Source organism: Dromaius novaehollandiae, chromosome 1, assembly GCF_036370855.1.
Source record: "Dromaius novaehollandiae isolate bDroNov1 chromosome 1, bDroNov1.hap1, whole genome shotgun sequence".
Classification (NCBI taxonomy): Eukaryota; Metazoa; Chordata; class Aves; order Casuariiformes; family Dromaiidae; genus Dromaius; species Dromaius novaehollandiae.
This window is the reverse complement of record NC_088098.1, coordinates 53845587-53863437: the sequence shown is the minus strand read 5'-3', so window position 1 is coordinate 53863437 and position 17851 is coordinate 53845587. Positions and strand designations below refer to the sequence as shown.

The following is a 17851-nucleotide window of genomic DNA, read 5'->3' as shown; positions in this document are numbered from 1 at the left end:
TCATATGCCTCTGCTTTGAAACCTTTGGAATTTTTTTAGTTATTTTGGAGTCTCTGTATTAACTGGGATCCTGGCTAGCTACCGTTGGCCTCGAGAGATGTTGTTCTTAAGCAGAGCAAAATACGCTGTACACTTTTTTCCAAGCATCCTCAGATAGTCTCCGAGAGCCTGAGTATAAACAGGATGTCTTCTTCAACAAGAAGGTAAATATATCTATTCTTGAATACACTCTGTGTGTGTGTGTGTATTCAAATTCGTGCTTGTGGAAGGCCAAGAGTTTTTGATTTTCTACAGAGAAATTCATGGTTGCTTCTAAAAGGCTTCCAAAATATGTGTGTTCATGTATGTGGGGAAGGGTTTTTTAAAGGTACATGATCTACCACCTGGAGATGAGGAAGTGAGGAGGTAAAACCCAAGCTCCTATTCTGGAGAGTGTTAGCAATCACACTAAGAAATTCTTGGGTGAAACATGTGCAAAACAGTGCTCTTAACTGTATAGGCTGAATTTTAGCTGAAGAACAGAGATCAGTGTTGCTACATTTCTCACTGAAGAAATGATTGGAGGTAGGGTGTGAATGGAGGATATTTCATCTCCGAGAAGGAGTCTGGTAAGTTGGCCAGAATTTTGCCTGTGTCTTCCCAATGATGGGCAGAGGAAAGCTGTGCACAGGGTCTGTGTGGTGGTATAGAGACATATCTTATCCTTATTGGGGGAAAAAAAAGAGAATTTCAGGAAAGAGGTCAAAAAAACCCAGACACGGGAAAATGAAACTTTTAAGTTTATTATTCCATATGTTTAATGCAGAGTTAATGGTGCTAGGACAGCATAGAGACTGGAGAAAGGGAGGTGGGGGAGGAAGGTGCTACTTGCATAAATAAGGGGACAGGGCCGGAACAGGTTACATGCATACAGGGAGCAAACATTCTACGTGATCTTTCCAGATGCCACAAGGAGAAGACATCCATAGCTAAGGGAGGCAGGAGGGCATCTGACAGTCATATCGGCAGAGGGAAATAACGGCACAGATCACAGTCCATGTTTGGTCAAGGTATTTTATCTTTCTAGACTGGAAAATCCATTGGAAGGTCCCACACCATGTCTCTGCAATCAGTTGCTGGGAGTGATCTTTTCCTGCAGCAGCATTTGTGCCAATTAGCTCCCTGGCATGACAAACCACCCCAGTCCTGGAGAAGACAAGGGACAAGTAAGCAGACTGTCCTCAGGTGTTGGGCTGAAAAAAGGGGTCGATCTGACCGTGAATGCTTCCAGTTTGAAACCCAAAGGGGAAAATGAGTTCTTTTGCCTCTCACATAGGCTTATTTTCTTTACTGTCATCCAAGAGTGGGTGTGTATTTCTACCTTGCTTAAAGCCACAAGAATATCTTTCCATCCTCAACGAAGGTAGGAGGGAGGTGTTGACAAACTGGAATACACGATGAACAAATCAGCAGAGATGCACACCCTATTAGTCTGAGTTTGGAGTGGGGGTTCAAAGTGAGTATTGGAATCATTTCTGGGTGTTGGCAGGTGAGATATATGCCTGTAGTTTTGGATGCGATACTAGCTTCCCTGCTCCCTCCACATTTCACACAGGCATGGTCAGACATTGGAAGAGCAAGGACCAAGTTTGGCAGGAGGTTGTTTGGGACAATGAAGAGATTAGAAAGGACTGGGATACCAGAAATGCCAGACACAAATGAGCAATTCAGAATAATTGTAAGAAAGGAGGATTCACCCAGAGCACCTTTATGAGCTACAAAGCCCTCCCCACCTCTCCCGCACCTCCATACACAAATACATGCATGCTATGATATGAATAAAGCTAAAACCAACAATGCAGTTCCTGAGTCCACGGCATTGTTTAGTCAAGCCTTAAAATCTCCAAGCAGGAAAGAGTGTGGGGTGAAACAGGGAGAGGATGGAGAGGAGAGGCAGGGAGAAAAGCTAGGATGCAGCCTTGGAAATCAGCGGGGAAGCAAGCATAAGTTGGTCTTCCAACGGGGATCAAGATTCATGCATGTGTGAATCTTAGGCAGGACTGCTGCACAACACTGATCTCAAGGAAGTTGGCTGTGCCATCCTATGTACTACTCCTCCCATAACATGTTCACCAAGGTGCCTGAGCAACCACCCTTCACCCACAGCAGGTGACAAAGAGTTGGCCATTGTGGCCTATTGGAAACACTTGCTAACTCACTGGAGCAGTCTGGGGAGGGGAAAAAAAGGAGTCTCTCTTATCTTACAGTCCAGGGTGCACACAACAAAACCCACCACAGACCAGTCACTCCATGTCTAGAATCCTCCTCATCTAGAAGGCCAATAAAGTGTTGCAAGCCAGTCAGATGGCCTGCATGAAATTGGTAAAGGGCAAAAGGACGAAAAGCCTTCCTGTAGGCGGGTGAGCCAGCGATAGCCAGGGTCAAGAAAGGCACTTCCGGATACTCAGTGGGTTCTGGTGGCTGGATGACACTGAATGACCTCAGAGTTCGGAGGCTCTTCTGCCTGTGCTGATTCTTCGGAGCCTTTCTGTCGCTGTTTTGATCACTGTTCCCCATTCCCTATGGTCTGGAGAGAGTCGTATACACAGGCTGTTCCCAATGTGTGGGGCTATGGGACTGTGGCACGGAGGGTGCAGGGTCAGAGATGGCAGTGTAAAGGGGACGTTGGGAAGGTCCCATATAGGAGAAGGCAGAATAAAGGCCAGAGGTTTGGCTGGAATGGCTGTAGTAGGGTCCTGAGGGTTGGTGGTCAGAGTAGTCAAACTGGGGCCTGGAGATGGAGGGGAAGGCTGAACCGTAGTGAGGCAGACTCAGGGATGTGTAAGCTATCTGGGAGGTGGAGGGCTGGTCAGTGTAATGCCCTCCAGGGGCAGACCCTTCTGTTTTCACCTGCGCTTTGGAGTCCACCACCGATGACGTGGCAGTGGACAAGGAGACTCCATGTTGCTTGGAGATCCAGGCAGAGTGTCCGCTGGCTGCAGCCAGGGCACTCCCTAGGCCATAGCCAGCAGCCGCGGCTGCTGCATAGCCCCCAACATGGCCTGGATGGCCAGCGTGTCCATTGGGCGGCAGGTATTGGTCAAATTCATTGACATCGAAGGTCTCCATGTTGGACATCACTTCATGGCTGATCTCCCCGATGTCCACATTGCCAAAATCAATGTGTGGCTTTCCTCCTTCCCCCAGAGAACGCCCTTCTCGTTTGGAGTCAGCTTTGCCTGCCTGCAGCTCAGTCTTAGGGGTGGTAGGAGGTGTGGGGGGCCCATGGCTCTGACCTGCAATGTGAAAAACATTTTGAGGAGGAAAGAGAGATAAAAGGTGAGTTACTGCTTTATACCTGGGCACTTGCATGTGCCAGCTCCACTCCTCCCAATACACCAGCATCCATCCAGCTGGAGACTTCAGTGGAGGGAGAGAGAAATAGCCAAAAACAAACCGGCACCTTTTTATATTATCTTCTGGAGGAAGAGGGAGGGTAGAATGATTCCTTAGCTGACTGAAGGAATGCAAATGCCTGTGAAACTCAGGCATGCCCCAAACTGGTGACTCCAACAAAGTTTGTTGGGTCATGAGCAAGGTGTGAGCCACATCACTAAGGTGATGACTTGTGTTTTTTGAGCCTTTGAGTTGGCCGCAACCTGCCCATATATCTATGGAGACCTGGGACTCACCTGAGGAGTGTTCTGGGTGCCCATCAGACATGGGTGACCCTTCCCCAGGATGTCTGTGATCCAGGTGGGCGCTCTTGTAGTGGGCCTGGATAGCAGCAGCTCCGCCAGCTTCCCCATCTACTTGGCCTTCGCCCTCGCCCTGCGTGGCCTTGCCATTTTTCCGCCGGCGTGGCTGGTACTTGTAATCAGGATGGTCTTTTTTGTGCTGCATCCTCAGCCGCTCTGCCTCTTCAATGAAGGGCCGCTTGTCACTTTCATTCAACAACCTGCAGAGGCCAAGGTGGGAAGGAAGAGAGGAGGGGGAGGAGAGGGGCAGGTATGTCAAAAGAAGAACTTATACACAGCATCATGGGACATGGCATGTAAATGCAGGCATCAGGCTGTTGCCCCATATTTTAGGAGGTTTCCCAGAACAATAGGGAGACCTTGAAAATATTTCAGTGGAGACAGCAATGTTTTCCTCATCATTGTTAATTATTAAGCCTTGACTGGTCAGTGCCAGCACTGGGTCCTCCTTCCCCAGCTGCATTATGATTCTTACCTCCCTAAGTTCAATGCTCTCGTACATGTAGTTTCATCCTCTAAGGTAAGCACAGCCTTTCATAGTGGTGTAAAATAAGGCTGGGCAAGCTGCTTTCAAAGACTGTGGGCAAATTGAGGGAAGATGGAATCATCCTTCAAACTGAAGTATGGCACACCCTTGCTACCCAGAGTGCTGTCTCCTGTGTGTCTCTTACTCTTTCCCAGATTGTGTATTTATTCCAGTTTAACCTTCCACACTTTCAGAGACTCTGCTCTGAGTCTGAGGTTCTACTGAGCACAAATAGCAGTGTTTTGTGTTGGCTCCACAGGGCCCATGCTGCTGCATGGAGCTTGCTGGCATTTTAAGCATCTTGCAATATCCTAGAATGGAATTAAAGAAAATTTAGATGGGGAAAAATTGAGAGTTTATTTTGCTGCTCCTGGGGCTCCTGCTCACCCTAGATGTGGGTAATGTGAAAGGTTGAAATACAAATGCCCAGCCCTACTTGAACATAGCCTACTAGTTGTAAAAAATTTAGCTGCTACGTTGCTGGGCCTTGTAGAAATAGATGAGCTTTGATCTCTGGATGAAAGGCACTAAAGAAATGTAAACTCCTTCTCTGTATTCCTGCCAGATTATGGGCTGCTCTAGTTAAGATAGGATCTCTGAGGAAATTATGAAATGTGCAGGCAGAACTGCTCAGAATGCTTGAAGAAGAGATCAGACCTCATTGCTCAGGCCTTTAACGGCTTCTCAGTTGGAAGCACTTTGATTTCATTTTATGATTTTTTTCAAATATTCTTGTGACTCAAGGTCATCCTGGTTTCAACCAGAAATCAGTGCTCTGAGAAAGGGACCAGTGTTTTCCTGTGATTTGTAACCCAAACAGTTGTTAGAAATGACAGGGCATCCAAATAGCAAAATATTTTCCATTAATGAGATGTCTGTCCCTTTTTTCCCCTCCATAAAAGAAGTGCCTGGGGATGGGGAGAAGCAATCACAACCAGGCTATGTCAGCACCTTGGTGCTCCTGAAGCTCTTAGCACTAATTTGACCAATTAGGCTAAACTGCAGGCAGTGTGGAATATAGGCCAAGAATGAACAACTGAAGAGGGACAGGAGGTATGGCTCAAGGAACATGTAGCTAGAAGTGTTGAGGAGAATCAAAGGGATCACTAGCAAGCAATTGATGGGTTTCTAAGCACCCACTTTCTCACCCTCCCTTCCTCATCCTCCCAGCTAACAGTCAGAAGGTGTGTGGTGAGGTCTGGAGCCCATTATGGTGTTGACCCAGGGTCACTCCAGGCAGCCGAAGAAGGTCATGGCCGCAGACTGCATTCCACCACTGCCTTAATCCCAGAGATTAGAGCAACTGAGCCACCATGAATCCAACACCAGCTTTCCTGTCTCCCTCCCACCACCATACACCATGCTCACACGTCCCAGAGGGCTCTAATCCCTCACCCTGCACTGCTCCAAACAGCTTTCCAGTGGGTCTGAGGCAACAGCCCATCAAACTCTCAGAGTCTTGTAGCCCCTGGTGCCATCACAGACCAGGAGGCAACCTTGCCTCAGCACCACCTTCATCCTTGCAGAACACCTGATCTCCACAGATGATGAAAGGTTTCTCTTGAGGAGAAACCAGAGAACTGAGGCAAACGCTGCAGCCTTGCAATGCAGGACACACCTCTACAAAGCAACTAGGCCTAGGATCGTCTACACCTCCAGCCCAGATGGTGCCAGAGCTAATGAGATGCCGCCTTAGAAACCTCTTAGTTTCTTGGAGCAAGAGGCCTGTACACTGCACAGCCAGCTTTGATCTGTGGGAGGCACCAGGCAGAGAGCACAGAGCAGAGCTCCCAATGTGGCTGGCAGAGGAGATTCCAGAGCTGTCTCGTGGATGACCTGAACCAGAGTCACTTGAGGCTATCCAAGAGTCAAATCCTGTGCTCTCTGATCTCTGCCCGGTGTCCTCAACTCCACTCCCCTTGATAGCAGCCCATTAGCAGTGACCCCAGCAGGACAGCAAAAAGTCCACTCCCCGCGTCTTTGTCTTCTCCTTTCCAAGTCTCCCTGCTCCCTCCTCCCTCCCACTGGGATCAGAGCTCAAATCCGCTTTAGCAAAGTGAAACTGGTGCGAGCAGGCAAAGGCCAGGAGATTTGGGGGATTTAGATTTCACTTGTTTCCTGCCCTCCCCCTCCTGCCCCCCACACTCCGCAGTCGATAATGCGAAGGAATCTTGCACGGGCAGAGGAGTTATATAGCTCACAGAGCAAAGCTCTGACAGGGCTTAACCGAGTCCTCTCCACCCTGCCCAGCACCAAATGCTCAACCCTGAGCTGAGAGGAAAGGGGGAACCTGCAGGCACCCTGCTTTGGGAGGAGAAAGAAGGGCTAAAATCTTTCCATCCACCTCTTTCAGCCTCTCTTATGGCCCAGCATTGCACTGGGAGGCCACTGCTTTGCGTGCCAGGGTATGGGTATGGCAGCCCAAGGCCTGGCTCTTCCCTGGGCCTCAGCTGCCGATGAGTCAGTGTGGCAGTGCAGGGGTTGGTCATCTCCCGGCATGGCTGACACAAGGCAAGGACTGACTGGGAAGAAAAACAGCCGGGCAGGCTCTCCTGCACGTCCACAGCCCCTGATTTCATGGGCATGACCCTATTCCTTGGGCACTTTGCCTAGGTGAGGTGAGGTGCGGGAAACTACAGCGTGTGCTGCCACCCAGATACAAAGATCCCTTCACTGGATCCCCTCACCCCTCCCCACACTGTCTTCAGCTCCTCACTGCCCCCTTCTTCCCATGTCCCCTTTGTTTTCAGTCCTGGAGATGGTGCTGGTTGGCATTTTGGCTTCGAGTCATGCCGACATTTTCAGCAGCAGGCCTCCATTTGAGAGCTGCTCCCTGTCCCACCCTGGGGAAGGAGAGCCACCAAGGCGAGCTTTACTGACCGTCAAGCACAGAAACCCTCCCTTCTTCTTCCTTTTCTCCCCTTTCCCTCACCGTCCACCCCCATTTTAGTTTATTTGGCTCCTTGAATAATGCTTGCCTCACACATGAAGTGGGTACAAATTGGGGGGGGGGGGGGGCGCAGACAGGACCGTAAGCCCCCCCGGCACTGCTGGCTCTAGCATTTAGGACCAGACAGGTATCGTGGCCATCAATATATGTCTCAGCCCTTCTCACCCAGCACTTGGGCCCATGGAGATTGCAGTGGCAGTGTGGAGCTGGAGGGGCTGCCAGCTGTCTCGACTGTGCTTCTGGCAGACCCTCTACCTTCCCTCATGTGCCACAGTGGTGCTTACTGCCATGACCATGTGCTCCTTGTTTTGCTGGGGGTTGGAGATGGCCCCCTCACCCTTGACCCCCCCCCCCCCCCCCCCCCCACTCCTGGCAGCTCCTTTCTCTCAAGCCTCTTCTAAGCCAAATCTGAGTCCAGCATGGGAGTGCATGTGAAGTGCTGAGAGGATGAGGAGAGCGGTTTGGAGCCAAATCCCCTTCCTCTCCTAGCTCCTTCCCCTCCCCTGCAACTGCCTCAGGGGACATTTGTCTACATAACACTGATGCAATGTGGCAGTGCTGTCTGCCGCAGTGGCTCCCTCCAGCTCCCTGTTTGCCTCCCTCTGTCTCCTGCAGAATGGCACCTTTCATACACTGCAGCTCCCCAGTGCTTTCTGCGGCACAGAGCCGGAGCCCACAAGCCCCGTGAGCAAACACGGCTTCAGGCCTGCACACAGCAGTCACCCACTCTCAGCTGCCTGTGGTGCTTGAGTCCAGTTTACACAGCAGCGTGTAAGACAGCACTGGGTTATTGCTCAGTCTACTAGATGCCTTTCAAGAAGATTTTTCAGTCCTCTTTCCAGCCTTTGCCATCCCCACCCAGCACCAGTTGCTGGATACACACTTGTTTTAAGGGTTGTTTCCAGGCAGTGTCCATGATCATCAGCTCTAGTTCCTGTTTCTCTGCCTCACATACTGCTAATGCACTCTTTACCCAGCCTACATGGAAATACAATCTAGAGAGCCCACATTTTCCGAAGCGACTAGCCATTTGGACTGTGAGGTTTGTGTGGCCACCTCAGAAGGGTGGGGATGTGTGAACAGCCAGGGCCCTTTGCAGAGATCCTGGTCAAACATCTGAGACTGAGCCATCTAGAGCTTGACCTGGCTGCTCTCAGTTTGTGCCAACACGTAGGAGCTATACCTTGGAGACAGCATATACAGAACAGCATGTGGGATAAGGAACAGCGGGAACCCAAAGGAGGAAGACCCAGCAGCAACTTGGCTGCAAGGCTATTTTAGGTTGACTCAGGGCTACAATCCCGGTAGCTTTTAGGCTACCTCCCCTGGACTTTTGTGGGCTCAGTTTTTCCCCCTCACGCTCACAGAAACATACACACACACACACACACACACACACACACACACACACACACACACACACAGAATCCTACCCAAGTCAGATGCCAGCCCGACCCTTGCACCCAACCCCAGCTTATTCTGCCCCATGGTCCCATACAGGCCGACATAGCACTGAAAGCCACAATCCACACTAACAACGGTGACTCAGAAAGGAGACATTCAAGAAAAGCAGCTGGGTTAAAAACCCAGCAGCATGCAATAGTCACAACCCCAGATCTGATCCTGCAAGCTTCTCCGCGTGACACACTTTCTAGCCACACGATGCCCTAAGAAATGCCGGGGGGGTCTTTGCGGGACCTCTACTGTCTACTGACAGCAGCGTCCCCCTGCTATGAACTACTGCTCTCAGTCTCGTTAGGCTGGAGGTGGATTTGCATTGCCATAGGAGCCATGCCATAGGAATAGGGAGCTAGTCAGGTATTTGAATGTCACCGTGGGCAGTGTGGTGTCTCTGTGTGCTGCTACTGTAATAGCTATAGAGAATTTTACTGCTCTGCTATATTTTTACAGGAAATACAATGTTTGAAGGGCAGCCAGGGGTATAAAATCCAGAAATATTTTGCAACAAAGGAACAATACCTTAAAATAACACTTTGGGAACAGAAAGATGGGATTTCTCCCCTCCAACACACACCCTTCTGCCACAGATTCAGACATGAAGATGTGGGAAAGGGAAACCAGAGGGAGCTGGGAAGTGGAGGAGCGAGGGGCAAAGTATAAAGGAGATAGTTAATAAAGACACAAATGGAAGAAGATGGTGAGGTGACACGGGGAGGTGATGGCTCTATTGAGTGGCGGCAACAGGGAAGGACAGAGCAAGCCAGCTGCCTACCAAGATGGAGGCAAAAGCCTGGTCAGTGAGATGAGAGGTAAGTATCATCGTTTTGCCTGTGGTCCAGAGGCTGATGGCAGGGTCTGAGGTTGGAATTACTGCTGTGATAAAGAAAAGGGAAGGCAGCAGGGAACAAAACAGGAAGGCAGGAAAGGCCATTAGCAGACACGACTGTGATCATTCCCTGCCTTCAACTTTTCAAAGAAATCTCTTGCTTGAGTTGCATTAAACCCTGATGGCTTGGGGTAAATGGGCTGACGCAGTAGAGGGAGAAGCTAACGCCCAAGGACCTGCTTTTCCCTCATGGGCAAGGAGATTTGAAGTCAGGAGGAGACTTGGGCATTGGCTGCTGAACAGGGTGCATTTTGCTCCTACTTGGAAGAAATGTCTCTTGCCCCAGTCATGGGTTGAGGGCTCCTTCCCAGGAAACACCATCGGGGCTGGAGAGGGAACGAGAGGGCCTGTTCACACAAGGCTGATGGCCCTGATTTGTGTTGGCTCGTGCAAAGCAAACGGGGTGAGGGTACTGGGTAACTCCAGCCTTGTAGCAGAAAGTGTTTATAATTGGTTGTTGGGTTATTTGTGGAGACCGTCAGACGGGAAAGAAGCGGAGCAGCCACCCTGCATGCATCGCTTGTGTGAGATGGCTGTCTGTGTATGCACACGTCTGTGCACACCTGCAGGCCCGCTGCAATCTTTCTAAGCATCCCATCAGACCCTCCAGCACTGCCTCTTCCAGAGAAAGGAGGAGTGGGTTGGAGAGGGAGGGTATGGAAAGGACACAAAGAGCTGCACAAAGCTAAAATCAAAACAGATGCTACAAAAATGGTGGGGCCAGAGGGAAGAGCACATGTGTGTACTGGCAAGAAGGAAAGGGTGTCTCTCCAGAGGCAAAGGGAGATCGGGACCAGTTTGAACCAACATGTCGCAAGAGAGCCCACTAAGGCTGGGACTGTTGCAGGTTTGTTAAGTGCTGTAGGCCTCCAGACAGCCAGCTCTGCTGACAACACTGCTCAGCCATAAAGGACTGTCTGTGTCCGGGATATATACCTGGAGAGAGACTGCTTTCTCTCTTTCCTGCATTCCTTCCCTCTCTTCATTTCTAGCAGGTTTAAGCACCCATTTCTAGCAGAGTCTCCTCTTGCCTAGATGTCCCCGCTTGTTGCCCCTGCATGGCCTGCCAAAACTGGAATCACCAGCCAGCCAGGTCTGCGGCTGGCCAGCAGGAAGGTCATGTGCATGCCTCCAACCACTGCTCCCTTCCCCTGACCTTTCTCCTCTGCCATAACTTCATTTCCCACTTTCTCTATGGCACTGTGCAGAAGATAATTCCCATTAGCACTGGGACCCATGTTCAAACAGGCTTGAGGCAATTGCAAGTGACTTAAGTTTGTTGGGGCTCAGCCCAGTTCCCGTTAGTGAGCAACTTCACCCAACAAAGAAGATGAGCTAAGAAAATCAGTTCTCCCCTGATAGCCAGACAGTTATTTCCAGGCAAGGACCAGGACTAGAGTATACTGGGTTAGGAAGGAAGGACACCAGGCAAAGTTAGGAGGAAAAAAAGTGGAAAAGCAAGATAAGGGCTGCTGTGTGGGATGGAGGTGAGCTCTACTGAGGAAGCTTTCACTATATCCAACAGCCATTCTTGCCCCATTCCGCGATCACCAAATGTGCCTCCTGCAAGGGGTCTCCCTGCAGGGAAGAAAATCTTTTCAAGGGACATCCCCTTAATCCCATTAAATCTCTGTCCTTCGACATGACCACACAGTCCTCTCCACAGCACCTCAGCCTCGTGCTCCCCGTCTCCCTGCCTGCTCTTACCTCCAGAGCTTCCCCAAGGTCTTACTGAGCTCGGCATTGTGGAGGTGCGGGTACTGGTCAGCCAATTTCCTGCGGGCAGCTTGTGCCCATACCATGAAGGCGTTCATGGGCCGCTTCACATGGGGTTTGCTCTTGTTACTTCCATTGACCCGAACGGGCATAGGTACCAGGGTCCAGTCATAGCCGCTCAGCACCTGGCTGACTGCCTCCCGGATGCACACAGGGAATTTGTCATCATCCGCCTCCGAGTCTTGCTGTTCCTTCTTGACCTTGCCCATCTCTCCGTTTCCAGAACCAGCAAGGTGAGGAGAGTTGTCTGATGCCATGGAAGGTCCTGGTGAGAGACAGTGGTGGTCTTCAGAGCCCACTGGGCTCATCTCCACCTCTGAAAGGTCTTGGTCATCAGCCATTGTCGTTCTTGAGCCTTCTCTCTCTTCCTTCTCAGTATCCTTCTTCTCACTGGGCAGGGGAGGGAGGAAGACAAAAACAAAGGAAAGGAAGAAAAGAGGGAAAAAAAGAGAAATGGAAGAGCAAAAACCAAATCTAAAAGGGACTCCAAACTCTCCAAAGAGCTGACCACGAGACAGGGGCCACTTGATAAAAGTGCAAGCAAAGCAATTGCCATTCACACCACAAAACCCGTGATCAATGGGGGTGGGGATGGATTGGGGCCACTGATTAATTGGAAGCTCCCTATCTCTGCAATAGTCCGGATCTGACATGTACAGAGGGGCCTCTATATAGCGGGTGTGCTGAGGACAGAAAGAATAAGAGGGTTTGGGGACCCGAAAGGAGAGAGACATGGACAGGAAGCAGGATGGGGGGAGCAGCTGCAAAACTTGTGTCAGGAAGTGACCCTTTCTTTTTAAGACTTGCCTTGAAATGCTAGCACGGTGCACAGGGGAGTCGTGGGAGAGGGAGCACCAGCAGCCGTATTGATAAACCAGAACAAACCTATCTCCAGCAATAGGGGAAACTGAGCAGGAGGCACTGTGAGGCAGGGAAGCCAACGAGTGCCGTGAATCGGCATACAGCAACCCCGAGCCCGGCCGGAGGAAAGTGCCCTTGCACAGACACCCATCCCTCACCTACCTCATTGCAGCTCATGAACCAAACACTTAAAATACATCCAGATTACATCCTCCCAACATGCATGTATACATATATATACACACACACACACACACACACATACACACACACATATATATATACATACATACACGCAAAGTTTAACTTCCTTTGACAAAAGGCAAGGATTTGAGTTGCCTGCCCTATACATTCATTCCTCTCTCACTCTGTTTGCCGTCACGTCTAAAAATCCCTGCCGCGATGCAGCAGTTCCCCACTTCAGAAAAGACGCACGCTGAGAATAAAGGCCTCTCTATCCCACCATCCAGAAATAAAAAAGAAGAAGAAAGAAAAAAAAAAGGTCATAAAAAAGCACGCCTCTGGTTTTGCTGAAAAAGAGCCATCATGGGGCAAGAGCTGTTACCCCTCCGCTTACAGAGGAAGACAAGGAACCTTGCTGAAGAAATTGAAAAAGTAACAGAAAGTAGGGGAAAAAAAGCAAGTGAGCGAGTGAATGTGTGTGCGTGCGTGCGAGTGAGCTCAGGTAGGAAAACTTACGTTGCTGGCTGGTGTGCCTGGCAAATCTTGCGAGGGCTGTAATTTGTATCCCAATAGCCCCTCTGTTCTCTCCTCCAAGCCCTGGCGGCTTACAGGAGCGCTGCGCGGGGAGGCTCTCAGGCAAGTGCCATTCCTAGAGGGAGGCTTGGTTTTTACTAATACCCTGGCTGGATGTCTCTAGCAGGCTTTGCTGCTTAGCACCAGGGGAGGGAACGGCGGAAGGTGGAGCTAAGTACTTCTCAGAGCCAGAATACAGTCCGTTGGTGCTGGCAGGGAGGGGACACAGGCAGCCCCCCACCCCACCTCGGGTGCATGCATGTTCCTCACTTTCCTCGGTGCCAGCTTCTTCATGAAAACTGCAGCCAACTTATTGTCCTGCTCTCAGCCTCATGGCTGCAGTTGTGATCACGCTAGAGGGTTAAGCTCGGGATTTTGGGGGCCTGCTGAGTGCAGGAAGGGAGCCCATCCAGGGTGAGTCAGGGAGATAGTCATGTGGTCCGGGACTGGGTGCTCTCTCCTTCCTTCAGCCAGAGTGGTTGCTCGTATGGGGCCTGGTGCCCTGGATGCTCCCAATGAGTTGTCAGTCCCAGTCACAGAGTCTCATGAGGACCCAAGTGTGCTGCAACAAGCTGGCCAGGGTCCCCAAGGTCAATACATTGCCAAAAGGGGCATCCTGATTTGAAGACCTGATCCTGCGGGGTAGGGATGGGGATGGAGAAGTTCAGGAGTCTCCTGAATATGGAGGACACTAGATCCAGGGAAAATATTGCACCACTGGACAGTGGCTATCAGTTTGAATCCTTCTGAGGACTTTTGCACCCTAGAGATGGGTTTGTCACAACACATTCACCTGTATGTCTAAGACAACCAGGCTCTGCTCCTTTGACAAGCTGAACTGCTCCTTTGACAAGCTGAACTGCTCCTGAAAACAAATATGGGGTGAGCCTTTTACAACGAAGGAATCTCACACACGCTCACTCTTGTTCACCCCTTGCTGCTTGTGCACTGAGACAAATACAGGATCTCAGCACTTGATGGTTTAGGATGCTTTCCATCACATCTTTCACTTTCTAGCTTGTTTTCCTTCCCAAGCCCCCTGATAGTTGCCTTCTTCACATTGTTTCCTTTCTCACTGGGGCTGGTAAAGAACAATGCCAACCCTTTAACCACGAAAGGTCACCCAAGAAAAAGAATCTGAGATCGATCATCCCAGATCCTCCAGAGCTGGCAGTGATATAGACCTAGCTCCTGCCACTGAGTCCTTACTGGAGAGCCCACTTGAAGACGATTCAGTGCTACACCAGAAGAGATGAATGGATGGGACCCAGGGCAAATACTTTCAAGAGATTTCAAGAACATACTCAACTTTTGTAGCAGATCTTCACTCTCCAGAAGCCCTGTGTTAGAAAGATCCAGCAAATACTGGCTGCCAACATATGAAGCGTAACGGAACCAGTCCCAAGGATGGTGCCGAGCATCTGAGCTAAAGCACTCAGAGCAAACCTGAGGCTGGCTGCTGTCATTGCAGACCTGATTGACAGCATAGGATCATATTCCTTGCACGTGCACCTCTGTCTGGTATGAATATAGCTCTGAAACTGTAGTGTGGTGACAAGGAAAACCTCACTAGAGCCCAGTGAGAAGTCTTTACTGAACTGAGTTCAGAGTGAGAACTGCTGCATGTCATTGGCAGCAAACAGGTGGCAGACAGAGGTGCTTAAAGGTGATGTTGTGGAACAATTTTGCACACCAAAAGAAACCTCTCAAGGGATCATCTCTTGCTTTTCTTCTTTTTCTTCAGCTCATATTATCCCATTCCAGAAGAAAAGGAGCTCAGATACTCCTCTTACATCATGCCTTTTTCCCTTTGGAGGAAAAGAATATGGGTGCCTTTCTCGTACACACTGAGAAAACCTGTTGGAGATCCTAGCAAAGCAAAATCAAGGCACTGCTTCCTTGGCCAAAGCAGCAGCTGGTGAATCTCAGGTTTTGTAGTAGGGGACAAGTTATCTCACCAAGAGGAGATCCCAGCTCCAGACAGGGATTGTGATTGTCGCAAGAAGGGGTCTCACAGCACAGACAGGAGCAGCTTGGCAGCTAAACCCCTGCCCAGCAGAAGGAAGAGCATGGAAAATGAATGGGACAAGGCTCCTCCTTCGTTCAGGCCAAAGACATCCACAGCCCACTGGACGCAGAGTCACCAATGCTGCTGAGCTCATTGCATCTTCCCGCAGCCAGCAAGGGTCATCCTTAAGCTGGTAGGAGCCTGTGTGTGGGGTGCAGGCATCACCACAGAGGAGCGGAAGAGCTGGAGGGAGGGGGAGGGTTCATCGCCTGTCCCACGGGGAGATAGCCACCACTGAGAAACACTGCCCCAATTGTTCCCCTGGCCGCAGCTAACATCCAACCTGAGATGGGGGAAGGGCACCACAGAAAACAGGCAGAAAAGGGTGTTTATTTGCCCTGCCTCCAGGTGGCTGGTTCTTACTGACCCCATGGGAAAGAGGTGATGGGGGAGGGATTTCTCACTGTCCTCCAGAGTGGGGATACAGGATGCCAAGCAGTAGGGAGCGAGATGCCAGAGGCTGGAGGTCTTGCTAGCACTTTGTTAGAGAACAACCCACATAAGGTGAACAGAGAGCCTCTCAGGGCACCTGGAGGGAGCTTCACCACCTGGTTAGCTCACACCCCAAAACACAGCGGGGTCTTGGCAGGACCTGTAGGGAAAGACCCCTCCTTGATCCCAGTGGGACAGTGGGTGGTGTGCCTTCTCATGTTCCCAAACATGAGAAGAAAGGGAGCAAACCTAGAAGTGATTTCAGTAACCCAAGGGGCTCTGGACCATTGCTTGTCCTATTGCTCACCATCCCCATCAGGCAGCTATCACCTGCCAGACGTGAGAGAGGTCCTTATTATGCCTTCTGTTGGAAGATGTGTGGGTGTCTCAGTTTGACAGGGACACACCAAAAGAGCTGGGCATGGCTCAAAGTAGTGCATACCTTCTACACAGTTTTTGCTAATATGCAATCTCAACATTGCCTCATATTTAAATGGCAGATAAAGGGTTTTTTCCTTCCTTCTGCCTTTTTCTAGTTCCCTCTCTTTCTTCTTTTCATCTCCTTTGGTCCCGCCTCCTCTTTCTCTGTGAATTCTCTTTCCTTGTAGTCCTTTTTTTTCCTATTTCCAACCCCCCCTTGCAGGACTGACTGCAGGCAAATGCTTGTATACCCTTTCCAAGTCTTTTCTGTTCATTTTTGTCCTTTTTCATGTGCTATGAAAAGGTAAGGACAGGAGAGAGCCATAGAAGAATATACCTCTACTGCAATGGGGAAAAGTATGATGCTTTCTCTTCAGTTCAGATGAGAAGACAGAGAGAGAAATGACAGAGAAGAGACCATCTCTGTCTCAGGAATTACTGTGGGTGGCATGTCCCTTCCTCCAGTATGTTCTAGGAGCTTTCTTAGAGACAAGGACCTTCCAAGAGCCACTACTGGCTACAGCATCTAATTGTATTTCAGAAGTCATTTTTCTAAATGCAAGATTTCCTTATGATTAGGATAAGTTTTCATATAGAAGGCTTCCATCTCTTCTTTTCAACATATATTTATCTATAGGTGATGTTCCCCAGGTGCAAGGATTTGGTGATGAATGAAAAGGGATAGTCCTTCGTCACTAGCTGGAGACGGTGCTAAGCCACAAGCTTCCTGTGTTACTCTGGCAAAACATTTTCATTGTGCCTCAATCCCCAATTTGCAGAGGCAGAAAGATACCACCTCTCCACCCATAAAAGCACGTTGGGAGGGCAACAGGTAAAACTGCAGTGGGAAAGGGAGATGTCCCATCCCTGTAGATGCCAGTGATGCACCTGGGAGCGCAACGTGCACGCTGCACTTGGGGCAGTCATGCTAGGGGTTACTGGCTGCACAAGAGGAAAGGGTCTGGTGGGAGCCAAAGACCTTCCTGGGCTATCTATTACAGTGGCCCCCATTGCCCTGGTCTTTATCTTCTCAAATCACCCATGCAGCAGGAAACTCCCTGGGAAACCTGTCTAACCCTCCAGTCGCCAGCTTCTCCCACACTGTTCCAAGGACTAAGGGGAAGATGCCCTGCCCTGAGCTGCACATTCAGCAGGTTGGGTGCGTCATCACAGGGGCAGCCTGCAGGAGGACGGGGGCTCCCTGCTCAGCAGGGTTTCAATAGGGGAACACGCCACTGGGACACCAAGGCCCATGTCCACTGCCAGGGTGGATCCACTGAGGTTGCTGGGGATGTATTTGGCTAGATAAGACCCATCCACTGTGCTGTTGGGAAGGGAGGAGCAAGGACTTGATTAAGATGGGGACTATGAAGAGGGGAAAGTCTGTCTGCAGGAAAGAAATGGGAAAAAGCACAGATAATACCTGAGAGCAAAAAAAAACAGATCTGAAGAAACCCACCAGGAGCTTTTGGTGTCCCCTAGGTCACATCTGCTGTTAGCCTCCAGTGGGCAAGGGTGTGTGCAGCATCCTCCGTGTACCCCAAATACCTTGAGCGGCTGCACCCCAACAAGCTCCCGAGTGTGAGAGACAGGAACAGCTTTTGTCCCAGGCCCAGCTCGGGGGCACAGCACTGGTATTGTCCCAGGAGCGCCTGGGAAAATGGGAGGGGTTCCCCATGAAACCTTTCCATACAGTAAAACCGCGTCAGAGCTGGGGGGGAGGAGGGGGGAACAGACATTCGAAAAAATACACACAACAGCCAAACAATGCCTCCAGTGTGCTGAGGGAAAGGGAGACCCATGAATTGGAAGTTTGATAAGGATTTTCTCTCGCACTTGCTTGCTCTCTCAACAACCCCTTCAGTTTTCCCAATACCCCCTCCTTCCCTTGCCTGCTTTCTTGTTTGGGCCTTTAACAGTGCGCTGTCTTTGTTCATGATACAGGTGAACGACGATCATGTGATTAACACACACACAT

The 17851-nt window shown here is 50.2% G+C and overlaps 1 protein-coding gene across 2 annotated transcripts; it reads right to left on the bottom strand.

Annotated features, from left to right (window-relative positions):
• Positions 1–766: 766 nt before the first annotated feature.
• Positions 767–17398, bottom strand: SOX10 (SRY-box transcription factor 10). 2 transcript variants are annotated; one of them, XM_026112601.2, is made up of 4 exons: positions 17333–17398; positions 11268–11726; positions 3672–3937; positions 767–3275 (listed from the first exon to the last, which is right to left on the bottom strand). In XM_026112601.2, the coding sequence occupies exons 2-4, from the start codon at positions 11675–11677 to the stop codon at positions 2560–2562; spliced, it is 1392 nt and encodes a 463-aa protein (XP_025968386.1). In that variant the 5' UTR covers positions 11678–11726; positions 17333–17398; the 3' UTR covers positions 767–2559. The 2 variants fall into 2 exon arrangements, with proteins under 2 accessions (XP_025968386.1, XP_025968385.1); XM_026112600.2 differs by lacking the exon at positions 17333–17398 and adding an exon at positions 12897–13054.
• Between the last annotated feature and the right edge of the window lie 453 nt (positions 17399–17851).

Coding starts and splice junctions, on each gene's coding strand:
- SOX10 (XM_026112601.2), bottom strand. CDS start 11,677: ATGGCTGATGACCAAGACCTTTCAGAGGTGGAGATGAGCCCAGTGGGC. Junction 3,938..11,267: donor ACCTTGGGGAAGCTCTGGAG/GTAAGAGCAGGC, acceptor TGGCCTCTGCAG/GTTGTTGAATGAAAGTGACA. Junction 3,276..3,671: donor GCACCCAGAACACTCCTCAG/GTGAGTCCCAGG, acceptor TTCACATTGCAG/GTCAGAGCCATGGGCCCCCC.